Source organism: Calidris pugnax, unplaced genomic scaffold (genome assembly GCF_001431845.1).
Source record: "Calidris pugnax isolate Ruff unplaced genomic scaffold, ASM143184v1 scaffold24, whole genome shotgun sequence".
Taxonomy (NCBI): Eukaryota; Metazoa; Chordata; class Aves; order Charadriiformes; family Scolopacidae; genus Calidris; species Calidris pugnax.
The window spans coordinates 33,708,287-33,721,106 of record NW_015090922.1 but is presented as its reverse complement, the minus strand read 5'-3'; the positions used below and the strand labels follow the sequence as shown (position 1 = coordinate 33,721,106).

The 12,820-nt window shown below is 38.4% G+C and overlaps 1 protein-coding gene across 3 annotated transcripts in view; it reads right to left on the bottom strand.

Moving 5' to 3' along the window:
* Nucleotides 1-12,820, bottom strand: part of UTRN (utrophin) — a 379,666-nt gene that overhangs the window by 211,996 nt on the left and 154,850 nt on the right. For all 3 annotated transcript variants that reach the window (XM_014950829.1, XM_014950828.1, XM_014950830.1), the window contains exons 45-50: nucleotides 11,021-11,170; nucleotides 9,651-9,735; nucleotides 7,924-8,129; nucleotides 6,672-6,789; nucleotides 2,987-3,192; nucleotides 1,366-1,520 (exon numbers count right to left, since the gene is read on the bottom strand). In XM_014950829.1, coding sequence (XP_014806315.1) covers nucleotides 1,366-1,520; nucleotides 2,987-3,192; nucleotides 6,672-6,789; nucleotides 7,924-8,129; nucleotides 9,651-9,735; nucleotides 11,021-11,170 — 920 coding nt within the window. The remainder of the gene's footprint in view (nucleotides 1-1,365; nucleotides 1,521-2,986; nucleotides 3,193-6,671; nucleotides 6,790-7,923; nucleotides 8,130-9,650; nucleotides 9,736-11,020; nucleotides 11,171-12,820) is intronic.

Sequence of the window (12,820 nt, the reverse complement as noted above, 5' to 3'; positions counted from 1 at the left end):
GAATGGTCAGAAAGGGCCATTTCAGGAGATGACCTCATCACTATGACCTAGTTCAGAGAAGGTAAAAAGCCAAGGAAGTTTTGTCATACACCAAAGCCTTTCCCACTGAAGAACTGGTTCTGAATGTTTCTGAAGAACCATTAAAAGAAGTTGTCTACATCACATAGAATAATTATGAAATGTTTTACTCACTTGAAAAGCCATATGTCTCAAAACACTTAAATATTAACAGATTTTTATTCTCTCTCAAATGATCATACAGAATGAGCCATACAAAGTTTTACCTATTTTGTACCTCATCTCTCAGTGGACATAACCAGGAAACCAGCTGCCACATCAAAAGCACAAAATGACCAAAGTACCATTTTCCGCCACAGAAGGATAAGGTGACATTCTACTCTGCCTCCTTCATTACATACTTGCCACTGCAAAGTTCTCCTCCTCTCACTCTCCAGAATATAACATCGACTTCAGAGACTTTATTACTAGGATTTTTATTATCTTAACTAACATCTCATTATAAAAGCAGTCACCTCTTTCACATGCATACATACATACAGACTTTGGTTGTCATCTCCCCCACTCCCACACACACAGGACTTTCTCTTCTGTCCCTCTGAGCACGAGGCATATTGTTCTTTAAACTGCAGACACTTGAGTCAGACATTATTCTAAATGTTATTTGTCTATCAAATACTAAAAGCACTTTTATGGAGATTAGATTACCTTGCAGGAAACTATATTTCGCATAGGGAAATACCGTATTTTCATTAAGACATATTTGCAAACATGTCCAAATAGAGGACGAATAAAAAGAATTAAGTTTCAACTAAGTCTCAGTTCTAATAGCTCAAGCATTTTCTAGATGGGAGCTCTAGAAGGATCGCACTTTGGAACCCAAAGCGCATTCCCATTCAGGGAAAGCTTCCATGAGATGAAAGGCCATAATGAATTAATGCATTGGAATACCAAGCTGAATAATTACAGCCTTATGGAAAGAAAGCACAGCAACAAACTACAAATACATAAAGCATACCAGCATCAAGGAACAGGAGAAGAACTGTTCAAAGACACTTAGAGAATAACAGCCACAAGCAAACTTGAGACCAAACATAAGCACTTTTTTTTTCCCCCCACTTAAAAAGCACCACATAAATGAGAAGTCATGCAGAAGCCTTCCACGGTGAACTGTAGGAATTTCCATCATCAGAACTCAAAACAGCTTGACTCTAATTGACTAATTATCCACAGTATCCCTAAATGCTGTCATAAAGCAGACAGAGAAGAGACTGCAGTATACATCTATACACAGGATACAAGTTTAAGACATAAACAACTACATACAGAATGAAACCTTGTAATTACCTTTGGTTCAGATTAACCCAACAAGTGTTCATTTGGTCTGTGGTTTCCTTCACCCTCCTTGTGTCATCATCACGATACTCTCGAAGAAGTTTATTAGAAAGATCATTGAATGCAGCTACCGTGATGTCACCTCTATGCAAATCCTGGACTAACAGCTGAAAAAACAATTCCAGTATGAGACAAAGTAAAATCAAAATCAGACTATTCTACAAATTATTCATTTTATCATATTGTACAACACTTCTTTTCGCCTTTTTTTTAAAAACAAAAATGTCCATATTTTTCATATAGAAAAAAAATCTTAAAATCTACAGATACTAAGTAGTATTGGTCCTAACAATTAACCAATCAAAACACAAACAGGTGTGGAACAATTTGCCAGAAGTGCCAAAGGCTAGAAAAATTCTCTTCTGTGTTTTACTGGCAACAGAAGTAAAAAATTGCTTCCATATTTTTAGTAGCATGAATAAATTCAGATTATGATAATAATGATATAAGTGACAGCTATAAGTGGCATAAATGAAGTGTGCGGCAAGAGAATTTGATTTCATTGTTTTGCATAGGTTTTTTGTTTTTAAATGAGGAAAATACAGTGGATGTGCTTGCTTATTGTGGCAGGATATTCATAAGGTGCCTTCACTTTAAAGAATCCTGAAATCAAGATTATTTCTAAATGACAAAAATATATTTGTGTATAGGATATATCCAGTTATATCCTATGATCTCTGTACTATATGTTTGGGCACAGGCCTACTTTCGCTTAAGAAAGCATTTCCATTCCCGTGCGCATGTAGGGGAAGATGATGAAAAGCACACAATTTTACTGTTTATTGAAATAGCTATGGATCAGTGAGGAATCCTCACATTCATACTCCCTGCTTCCATGCATATCCAGCTCCACATTGTCCCTTCATGAATATATATAGATGTGTGTATATATACACAGACACACTTTGTAAAACTCTATTCTAGCCCTGTTCTAAACGCTGCACTGATAAGAGCCCCTCCTTGCTGATTTGTCTCTTTAGTTCTCATCCTGTGCCACCTGCAGCCTGCCCTTTTTCTGACAGCCACCAGGATAAAGGACATCAGACTTACCGATTTATCACAGCAAACCTGCTGTGATATTAAAAGCAGCAAATATTGCATGGGATTAGAAAAAAAAACAAGTGTTGAATACACCTGGCATCCATCAGAAGTGAAATGCAGGATAATTTCAAATAGCTAAGTCCATTCCTGGATTTACTAAACCACTGCTACTAGGTTTCTATGAAGTAGTACAGGCTATGTTCTGTGGCTGTATGATTACATATTTTAGTGGTTTCAGGTTCAAGAGTTTTGCATAATATCATGTATTCCATGATACACTACACTCATTTCAACTATATTTCCAAAAAGACATACATGTACACATACCACCTGCTTCCCTCCCAGAAAGCAGACTCTCTGGAAGTCTGATATATATACATAAAAAAACAGAGACAATTTAGAATATATTATGCCCCAGAAGAGACAAATCGGTCCTACAATGCAACTGTATATTCACGCATCAATTGACTCCAGTAGCATTACATAGGCTGAGGAGTCTGGTAGGGATAAAAAAAAGCATGGAGGGTCTTACTTTATTGTCTGAAATCTGTTTGGCAAGCATCTCTTTTGGGGCCTGCAGGAGCATACGCAGACGGATCTCACACTGCTCCATGAGGTGCTCCATTTCTTGCCTCTGGTGGTCCCACTGGATGCTGTCGTTCAGCATGTGCTTCAGCTGCTGCTGCCTCACCTCCACCCCATGCTGGGTACTGTCCCACTGGTTCTTCACCTTCTCCACTGTGGACGACAATACAGAATATGAAAAACCTGAGGCAAACAAACAAGTAGCCGTAACTGCCACATAATTCTCAGAAGCAGCAGCAATAATATAATTCATTCCCAAATACAGTACTTTCTGTTTTCAGTATTTTAGTTCCCCATGTAGTTTACACTTGCACACAAGCAAACGAAAAAATGCAGGTGTTTGGCTGCCTAAATGGGTCAGCTTGCAGGTAGCTATTATTTCTGGAATATTTCAAAAGCATTATTTTACTTTTTAAGTACACACATGTGGGAGGCAAACCTGCTGCAGCTGCACTGCAGACATATACCAGCAGCAGGGCTCCAAGGAGCACAATTTTAAGGTGATGGCTACACAGCAAGTCATAGTTGTGCATTTGCAACTTAAACCAGTACCAATAAACAAAGAAATAATACATACTGTTTAGGTCTGGATAGCTTACACAGAGTGAACTCAGTTTTCCAGACCACTGTGTGTTGAAGGCAGTCAACCTGTACCACAATTTTGGCCAAGGTAGAAACACTCCAGTAATAACCTACTTTGTCACCTTCATTCCACCACAGGTTTCTACAGGCTTATGCAGATTACACAGCAGAACAGAGAGGTTATTGATTACACCCCATTTCCTTCAAATATCCCACTCCTCTCTCCATAGAGTTACATTAGATGATCAATAAACAGGCTTTAACCTTTAATAAACAAAGGGTGAAAAAGACAAAGTGACAAGAGCCTAGGACAAAAAAGTAGTGTGTTAGAAAAAGCAGTTTGTTTGCCTTTGGAGGGAAATAAATAGCATCCTACCTTTTTCTTAATACTTACAAACCATAAAAAAGCATATTACTTGAAAGTCTATAGAGGTGGAAACAGGTTTCCCTATTACCTGTTATGACAGTTATTAGGAGCACATATCAACAGAACTAAAAAGTAAAAAAGTGAGTGTAAAAAAGCAAACAAACCAAAAAAACCTAAAGTGAGTATTTTGAATATAGCTGTACTCTGAGCAGCAACAGGTAGGCAGTATGTAATATATCTGATATATTTATGTTACCAGTAAGTATGAAATTTTATTAGAAAACTAACATACTTAATACTCAGGTCATTTCAACCTTCTGTGAAGTAAAAATGCCAAAGGCTGTGATTAAGCTAAAACTACTTAAGTGAACTTTACTTTTACCCTTTGCATTATTTTTTTTAACCTTTCACAGTTATACAAAGCCATTATGCTTGATCTGCTTGTGAAGCTCTCTTAACTTTAATACATTCAACAATATTCTGTTTAGTTTCACAAAGCTGTCAAGGACTGCGACAGCAAAGGCCACTTGGCAGAGTAACTGTAATACCGGTGGACAAACCCAATAATCTGTGCAATATCAATTCCTCAATTGCCACCCACAGGCAACTTGTTGATCTATTTTCAGCCATTATGTAGGTCACACTGAATGGGAACTTAGAAGAAAGCTTTAGTAGCCCAACAGCAAATTATAATTTTATTTTTTTTTATTTACTATATTGGATAAAGAGTATCTTCAAAGGAAACCAGCTGCTGCTGGGAGAGATCAGTGATTTCACCAAAACAGCAAAAGCAAAGACAGCAGGAGTGAAAAAAGGTTATAGCCCTGTGTGCTGGCTAATGAACTGCAGAAAAAAACCTCTTCAGCATTTAGACTCTCCCCATAAAGCTGAAGCAAAAAATATCCCTGAGAAACAGCAGCCTGTAACTTGGTTGAAATGGATAGATATTTGATGTTTAAATGGTAGTAGTAGTAGTATTACAGAAATAATATTTCATTATATATTTTTCCGTATTAATGTCCAGGTTAACCTTAATCTCTGCACTGCTGACATATTTCTGCTCTCTTTAGTCTCCACCAAAACAGGACAGAAAGACAAATTCTTGGTAGCCTCATCATTCAGTGGGTTCAACAGGTAGGTTCCTAGAAAAAACTGGCAGGGGCACCAGTCTGGTATCAAAAGCAGAAAGATTGGAAAGAATTCCTACAAGACTGTGTGTTTAATTCCCAATGTCCATGTAGTAATTAGGAGGGAAGTTCCAGAGAAAAAAGCTTTTTTCTTTTTCTGTGCTTCTAGCTATGTGAGTAATTAGGCTTCATCAAACAACATACAGCAGGCTCACAAGAGTTTGTAGGACATCCCCTCAGTATTTAAACAGGGAGGTGCATAAAGCAGTCCCGAGCTTCTACTTTTCTTCAAAGAGCAAACTTTCCTTTACAAATGTCAGTAGAAAAAAAAACCTTCAGGTTTTTAATATTCCATGACAGGTGGCAAAATCTTCACACGCAACTAAGGTATCTACTGGAAGCTTCATCCATGGCAGCATACACAGCTTCTCTGTTCCCACCTTGAATGGGTATCACCATAGGGGATCTCAAGTTTTCAACACACAGTTCCTTTATTCCTTGTTCACCTTTTTTAAAGAATCAAGAATGTTTCGTGACTGACCAGACCTCCTCTTGTTGACTGACTCTCATGGACTCACAGTTACTACCCTTCTCCAAGCTTCCACCCGACCCCCAGTTCTGCGTGGCTGCAAAACTCAGGCCCTACAAGTTGCTTTAGTTTCTTTGGATCTTTCTCCCCTACCAATCCACAGCTCCTGTTAATCTCAGACAGTGAATGCCATCTCATCAGATCCTTTAACATTTCTGTGGGCTTTCTATCTGACCCTGTTATAAGACTTGTCCAGCAAGTCTTATGGACACGAATGAAATTCATGTAGATGTAAGTAAAGGAAAACTACATTGCAGTGGAGAACATCAGGAAATATATCTTTTAATTTTTACTTCTAACTGTGCTATTTTCTGATATATGAATTGTCTAATCTTAGAAACCAACAAAGCGTAAGAGTTCAAAGGATACATTATCATTTAGTTTCTAATTGTGTCAGTTGCATGTTTTCTTTCCCTAAATGCCAGTAAAAGAAATTTTCAAAGGGGGTGGGGATTTTTGAACTGGAAACTCAATTTTCAAGTACATATCAGTGATTTAAAATCTCTACTAACTCTCAGTCAGAAATTTCAAAAAGTACGTACACAAAGTTAGTGTCCTAAGTCAATCCCTTAATGCTTTTCACTAGCTGTCCAGTGCATCGCAGTTCAACAAAAATAAAGATACACAACTAGTTCTTTTTCTCAATAAATAAAAAAAGCCTCATCCCTGGGTCCATGGATGCCAAGTAACTCAAATTCTGCATAAGATATTTTGAAATCCAAGCAAAAATATTTGCCTTTGTACTTGAAAAAAACGGCCAGTCAAGAAAATAAGTGACAATTCTTGCTTCAGGAATTTTCATTAGACTGTTAGAGTGACAGCCAATTAACTGTTAAATATTCAGTTCAGGGAACACAACTTCAGCTAGGCTTAAAACCAAGAGTCAAAGAGATAGATATGAAGATTAGATGGTTTTTTTACTGCCATGGGAACATTGTATTTGCAAACACAGAATGGAGAAACTTACATTTTTCTGTGATCACTGTCCTAATGTCTGAACTGGAAGTTTTATTTTTCAAATTCTGAGCCAATGTAAAAACAGAATCAAGCTGAGGGTGCCGCTGGTCCAAATCTGCCTTTGTTATCTGTTGAGAATTAGGACATAATTTTTAAGTTCAAAAAGAAGAATTTAGTTAGCATCATCTGTATTATATGCAGATAAAACAAAACATGTATGTGTCGCCACAAGTAGATGTTCCCATCATTATTGTAACCCTTGAATTGTCACAGTACAGCACTGCTTTAAAAAGCAAAAATATTCCGAATTACAGTTACTGAAGATCCAGAGGTGAATGTTAACCTGTATAAACCACAAAATTACCACAGTCATTGTGGAATAATTTTCAATATCTATTTTTCACAACTTAATTTCCTCTTACCAAGCCCTGATCAATTATATGGGGGGTGGGGGGTGGAGGGGGGAGGAGATGGATAAAGAAACGAACAGGGAGAATCAGACTATACATCATATAAAAAACATTATTTCACTATGGTAATGTACCAGGAGCCAATATTACAAGTATTACAAGGATTATATAGTTAAAAGAAAGTGTTCCTAAAGTTTCAAATTCCAGATGAATTTAGACACCCACAGAAACTGTTCAGCACTTGTTCAGCCTGCAGCTTTTACTCTACAATTACTCATGTTAATTGATATCAAGTGAAATAAAATGAACCTTAATGGTAGCATACATCTCACAAATACCGCCCTTAGTCAAGGCTCAGCACAGCATGAGCATCAACAGAAACAAACATTTACATCACAAGCATTTATGTTACAACTCTTAATCATTTTAGCATGTCTCTGGAAAACAGTTTAGTCTAACTAGAACACAGCAAAAATCATTAGAAACTAACAGAGAGTGGATCATAAAGGTCACCCTCCAAGTAAATACGAAGCTGCTCCAAAGCCTTCAGCATAAGCTATCTACATATTTCCCAAAAGATATCATTTTCAGGAGTTATTCTCTATATGCTTTGTTTAAAACAAAACAATAGCAGTGCCTGGCTCACACAGGGACACAGGAATTAACAGGAAATAGAGTGAAGAGGCGTGTAATAATGACGGCATTTAAAGTGTAATTTTCAGGTTATGCACTTACTGCAGTCAGGTTTTGTTTTTTTGTTTTTTTAAACACATGTAATTTCTTTACTGAATGTACAAACTATTAAAGTATAAGCCAATTTTCCAATCCACTAGCCCTCACAAAAACACATACTTTCATTCGTCCAATAGTCCGATTGATGTCTTCAGTATTTCCCACGGTGACTATGTTTGACTTGAGCATCTGGTCAATCAATACCAACCAGTCAGCCAGCTCAGTTGTGGTTTTATCCAGATCAGCAGGTGCAGAAAGTTCCAAAGCCTGCTGAGTCTGAACAGGAATTTCCAATGAAGAAGATACTAGCACCACCTTTTGGACATCTGAAACAGAGTTTAGGGGTTTTGTTAAAGTAAAAAACAGTCATTGCCATATATGAAATTGTGGGAATTACAGGGTGGAGGGGGGGGAGAGGAGGGCCCTCGGAAACTAAGTAATCAGAAATCCCTTTTCCCTTTTTTTTTTTTTTTCCAAAAGCTATTAATTATTTCATTGCAATTCAAAGACTCATACAAATTATTCAGCCTAAATACAAAATAAGCAAGAAGAAAACTTGCAAAGGCAAAATGACATTAAATCTAATGAAGCAAAGCTGAACAGCTTGACACAAAAGGGAATTGACCCTCACTAAAAAATGAACCTTTCATTTAGGATAAGCATCTAAAAACTGTCTTCCTCACTTTTGTACTGTGTCAGAAAGGTTTTCTCCACTCTTGGCTTGGAATTCACTTAAGCCCAAGCAAGTCAAGCTACTGCAACAGATGCTTTTTAGACTTGGCAATACACAACTATCCTAAGAGGGGACAGATGCCCACTAGTTCAGCCCCATCCTTTCTATCCTTTTAAGTTGATATTGCAAAGAAGTGAGGAATGAGCTGAAGCTGTGTGATTGGTTGTGTTCTAGTTCCAAGAAAACACTAAGTTAAATCAAGCTGGAGCATGAATATTACACACTTGCCTCAAGCAACGAAATACATAAGTTTTATTTAACAAACACTCCGTATGAAAGGAAAACAAGCTGAATCAAGGTTTTGAAAGGCTTAAGCAAAAGCTGGTTTTCCTCCATTAAATTCTGTTTACTGATGCCGACTTGAAAAAAGAAAAGTTAATTTAATGCAGTTCAAGCTGCAAATCCTTTCAGGCAAGGGCTGTCTTTTTTACCTAGTTTTCTAAAAAGGAGACATGAGCATCTTGTTAACACTCTGTATCTGCTGATCTGCCTCCAACAACTTCAAAAAAATGGACAGTGTCAGTGCTTGATACAAGAACGTATCATATTTAGGCAGCTTCCCCTATAAGGTTCAGGAAGACCAGTATCTAGCAGATGAGGAAGATCTATCTGTGTCCCTGCTGAGCTGAAACATCAGAATGGCCTTTATTTATAGGATGGCAGAGAATGTCATGCAGGATATACTTTACAAATAATTAGCTGTAAGGAAATCTTCTAGTGGATCTTAATTACTAAAAGGCATGACTACAAGGCACAAATCCACAGGAAACCAGGCTGTCACAAAACAGAGCTATTTTTGGTGTTCATTCTGTACCTAACACACTGACTCCTGATGAGGAGGCCTAAGCTTTAGTAAAACATTCCTCCATTTCAAAACTCTTTGGGGAACACCAAAGGACTCCCCCAATACTGAACTGCAGAGTGACTTTTTCCCTAACCAAATGTTCCCTCTCCCATAGAAACATCAAGGCAGTCCTCAGTGCAGCGACAGACAACATTTCTCATTTCCACTTGTCTAAATACATAGGGAAGGGTTGTCTTTTTGGAGTATTTTTGACTGCAGACAGGATTAAACTCAATACAATTAAGCCCAACAGGAGGATTGATGACTCACCAGAAGGCTTTGTCTGTGTAACCAGTTGAGACTGCCCAACAAATGCCTCCAGTTCTCTCACTCTGTCAGGCACTTCTCTGAACACCTAGAACCCAGCAGAGAGAAATAAAAACAGTAAGATAACTTGTATTAACAGCAAAAAAAAGTAATCAGTTATTAGAAAACAAAATATTCCAGACCATGGTTGCTACAATGGCTTGCCTGGGATATATTTCAATGAATTTCTTCAAGGTATAATTTAAAAACAATAAAAATGCCAAGAGATACTCAGAGTATTACTTCAATTAATTCCAATGTCTTACCTAAATCTTGGAGAGAAATAAACGAACTGTTGTAGACAGGTTGTTTACGTGATTTTTAGTGCCTAAGCATCACAGCTATGACTCATTATTTGACTACACTTCAAAGGAAAGACAACACAAAGCATGATTTGTGGTCATCAGTGACAGGGAAGTAGAGAAATAAGAAATTAATTTTAAAAGAAAAAAAAATGTTACCGCTAAACTCTGTTGTAGTGAAGACAAATTTGCCTACCTTGCTTTTTAAAACTTTCTACAAGGCGGTGATTGAAATGTAATATAAAAAGGGCAGGGGTAATATCGCTATTTTCATGGCTGAATAGGTAAAAATTTTTCTATTTCCCTGAGCTATAAGAAGCCCTTTTCTCCAATAAATTCTTACCTCCCTGATACATAATACAGTGCCAAATAATTCTACTCCTTTTTCACTTGCATCTCCAGGCTCTGCTTGAAAAAAATCTGGTTTTACTCCACTTGCCAATGAGACCAAATACTAGAATTTCTAATTTACATCAGTTATACTGATGTAGAATGATGAAGAATCCCAGACACACTTGGTAAGATTTTCTCACTAAGCTTTGCCACAGCTTTGATTTCCTCTTAACTGCTGCAAACATCCAACTTTCCTATACAGCAAAGATTTATTGTGATTCTCTCAGTTTTGAATTTATACGTTACTGTTTGCGTCAAATAAGTGAAATCTTTTTTATCCAGCTGTTTAAAAGAAAGCCAATAAAAAAGAAAATCAACAAACTCCTAAGGTAAACTAAACTTATGCTGATGGAAAAAAATTCCACTAGTGTTTTAACTTGTACATGGATGGGGGCACGTTTCTTGAACATGCCCACATGCCTTCCAAGACATTTTATGTACATGTTACAGATACATGGAAACAAAGCCAGGCTGTATAGGGCTTTGAGCAACCCGGTCTAGTGGGAGGTGTCCCAGCCCATGGCAGGGGGGTTGGAACTAGATGATCTTTAAGGTCCCTTCCAACCCAAACCATTCTATGATTTGAAGTACACTACTATATTTTCAACTTCAGGTACCCAATGCTGAAGAAATGCACACCTTGTTCCACCTCATATTGAGGGACTGCAGGCAATCAGAAAGTTTGTTTTTTTCTTGAAGATCAACATTTTTATCCAAAAGCACTTCTGGTTCAGTTCTGTTCAGCCATTCCAGTTTGTCTCCCTGTACTTCCATCTCATCACTTAAGGCCTAAAAGTGACAGAAGAGTTTTAGACTGAAGCAAAATGCATACATGTTTAAGTAAAGAGAGAGAAAGGCAGAAACTTTCCTTTAATGTCAATATTTAGAATTTTCCCTGGTAATAAAAGAAAGCTTCTATTTTGGTTTCTATTCCATATCTAGAAATTAAAACATGTATTCAAATATCAACATTTATTGCTAACTGGAAAACACAGGCAAACCTGCAAATATCCCAGGTAACTATACAGCTTCATATCACGCACACTGATTGTCATCTTGCACAATGTTCCTGTTTGTTTACCTCTGGATATATTCGTAAGACAACACATTGTCAGTCAAAATTGTTACCTGGATTAGTTTCTAAGAAAAAAAAAGTTAAAAACTAAGGGCACGCTCCCGACATGCATTATACAAGTACATGATAGATCACTGCCAGTGTACTTCCTCTTAAGGAAATGTATTCTAAAGGTATTAAAAATCTAAACATAACCTTACAACTTCATTTTTATCAAAATCCCACAGTTTTTTTCTCTTTAAGCAGGAATGTGCTGTTCAGATCCTGCAAAAAAAAGTTTATGCATGGATCCTCACTGACTTCAAATTAATCGTGCTATTATTTCACTGAATTTCACTGAATTTCTAGAGTTGGAAGGGACCATAGAGATCATCTAGTCCAACTCCCCTGCTGAAGCAGGATTGCCTAGAGCGAGAGCATGTTACTCAGGACTGCATCCAGGCGGGTTTTGAAAATCTCCAAAGAAGGGGACTCCACAACCTCCCTGGGCAGCCTGTTCCAGGGTTCCGTCACCCTCACCGTGAAGAAGTTTCTCCTCATATTTGAGTGGAACCTCTTATGTTCCAACTTGTGCCCGTTGCCCCTCGTCCTCTCGGTGGGAACCACTGAAAAGAGTCTGGCTCCCTCCTCCTTCAACCCTCCCTTGAGATACTTGTAGGCGTTGATAAGGTCTCCCCTCAGCCTTCTCTTCTCCAGACTAAAGAGTCCCAGCTCTCTCAGTCTCTCCTCATAAGGGAGATGCTCCAATCCCTGAATCATCTTTGTAGCCCTACGCTGGACTCTTTCTAGTAGTTCCCTGTCCCTCTTGAACTGGGGAGCCCAGAACTGGACACAGTACTCCAGTTGTGGCCTCACCAGTGCAGAGTAGAGGGGGAGAATGACTTCCCTTGACCTGCTGGCTACACTCTTCCCTATACAACCCAAGATACCATTGGCCTTCCTGGCCGCAAGAGCACACTGTTTACTCATTGCCATTTTACTGTCCACCAGGACCCCTAGATCTTTCTCTTCAGTAGTTGCCTCTAGCGGGTCCACCCCTAACCTGTATTGGTGCCTGACATTCTTCTTCCCCAGGTGCAGGACCCTACACTTTTCCCTGTTGAACCTCATGAGGTTCTTCTTTGCCCAGCCCTCCAGCCTGTCCAAGTCTCGCTGGATGGCAGCACAGCCCTCCGGGGTGTCAGCCACTCCTCCCAGTTTGGTATCATCAGCAAACTTGCTGAGGATACACTCTGTCCCCTCGTCCAGGTCACTGATGAATATATTAAACAGCACGGGTCCAAGTATTGACCCCTGGGGGACTCCACTGGTTACAGGCTTCCAACTTGAACCTGCTCCATTAATAATTACCCTTTGGGTCCTGT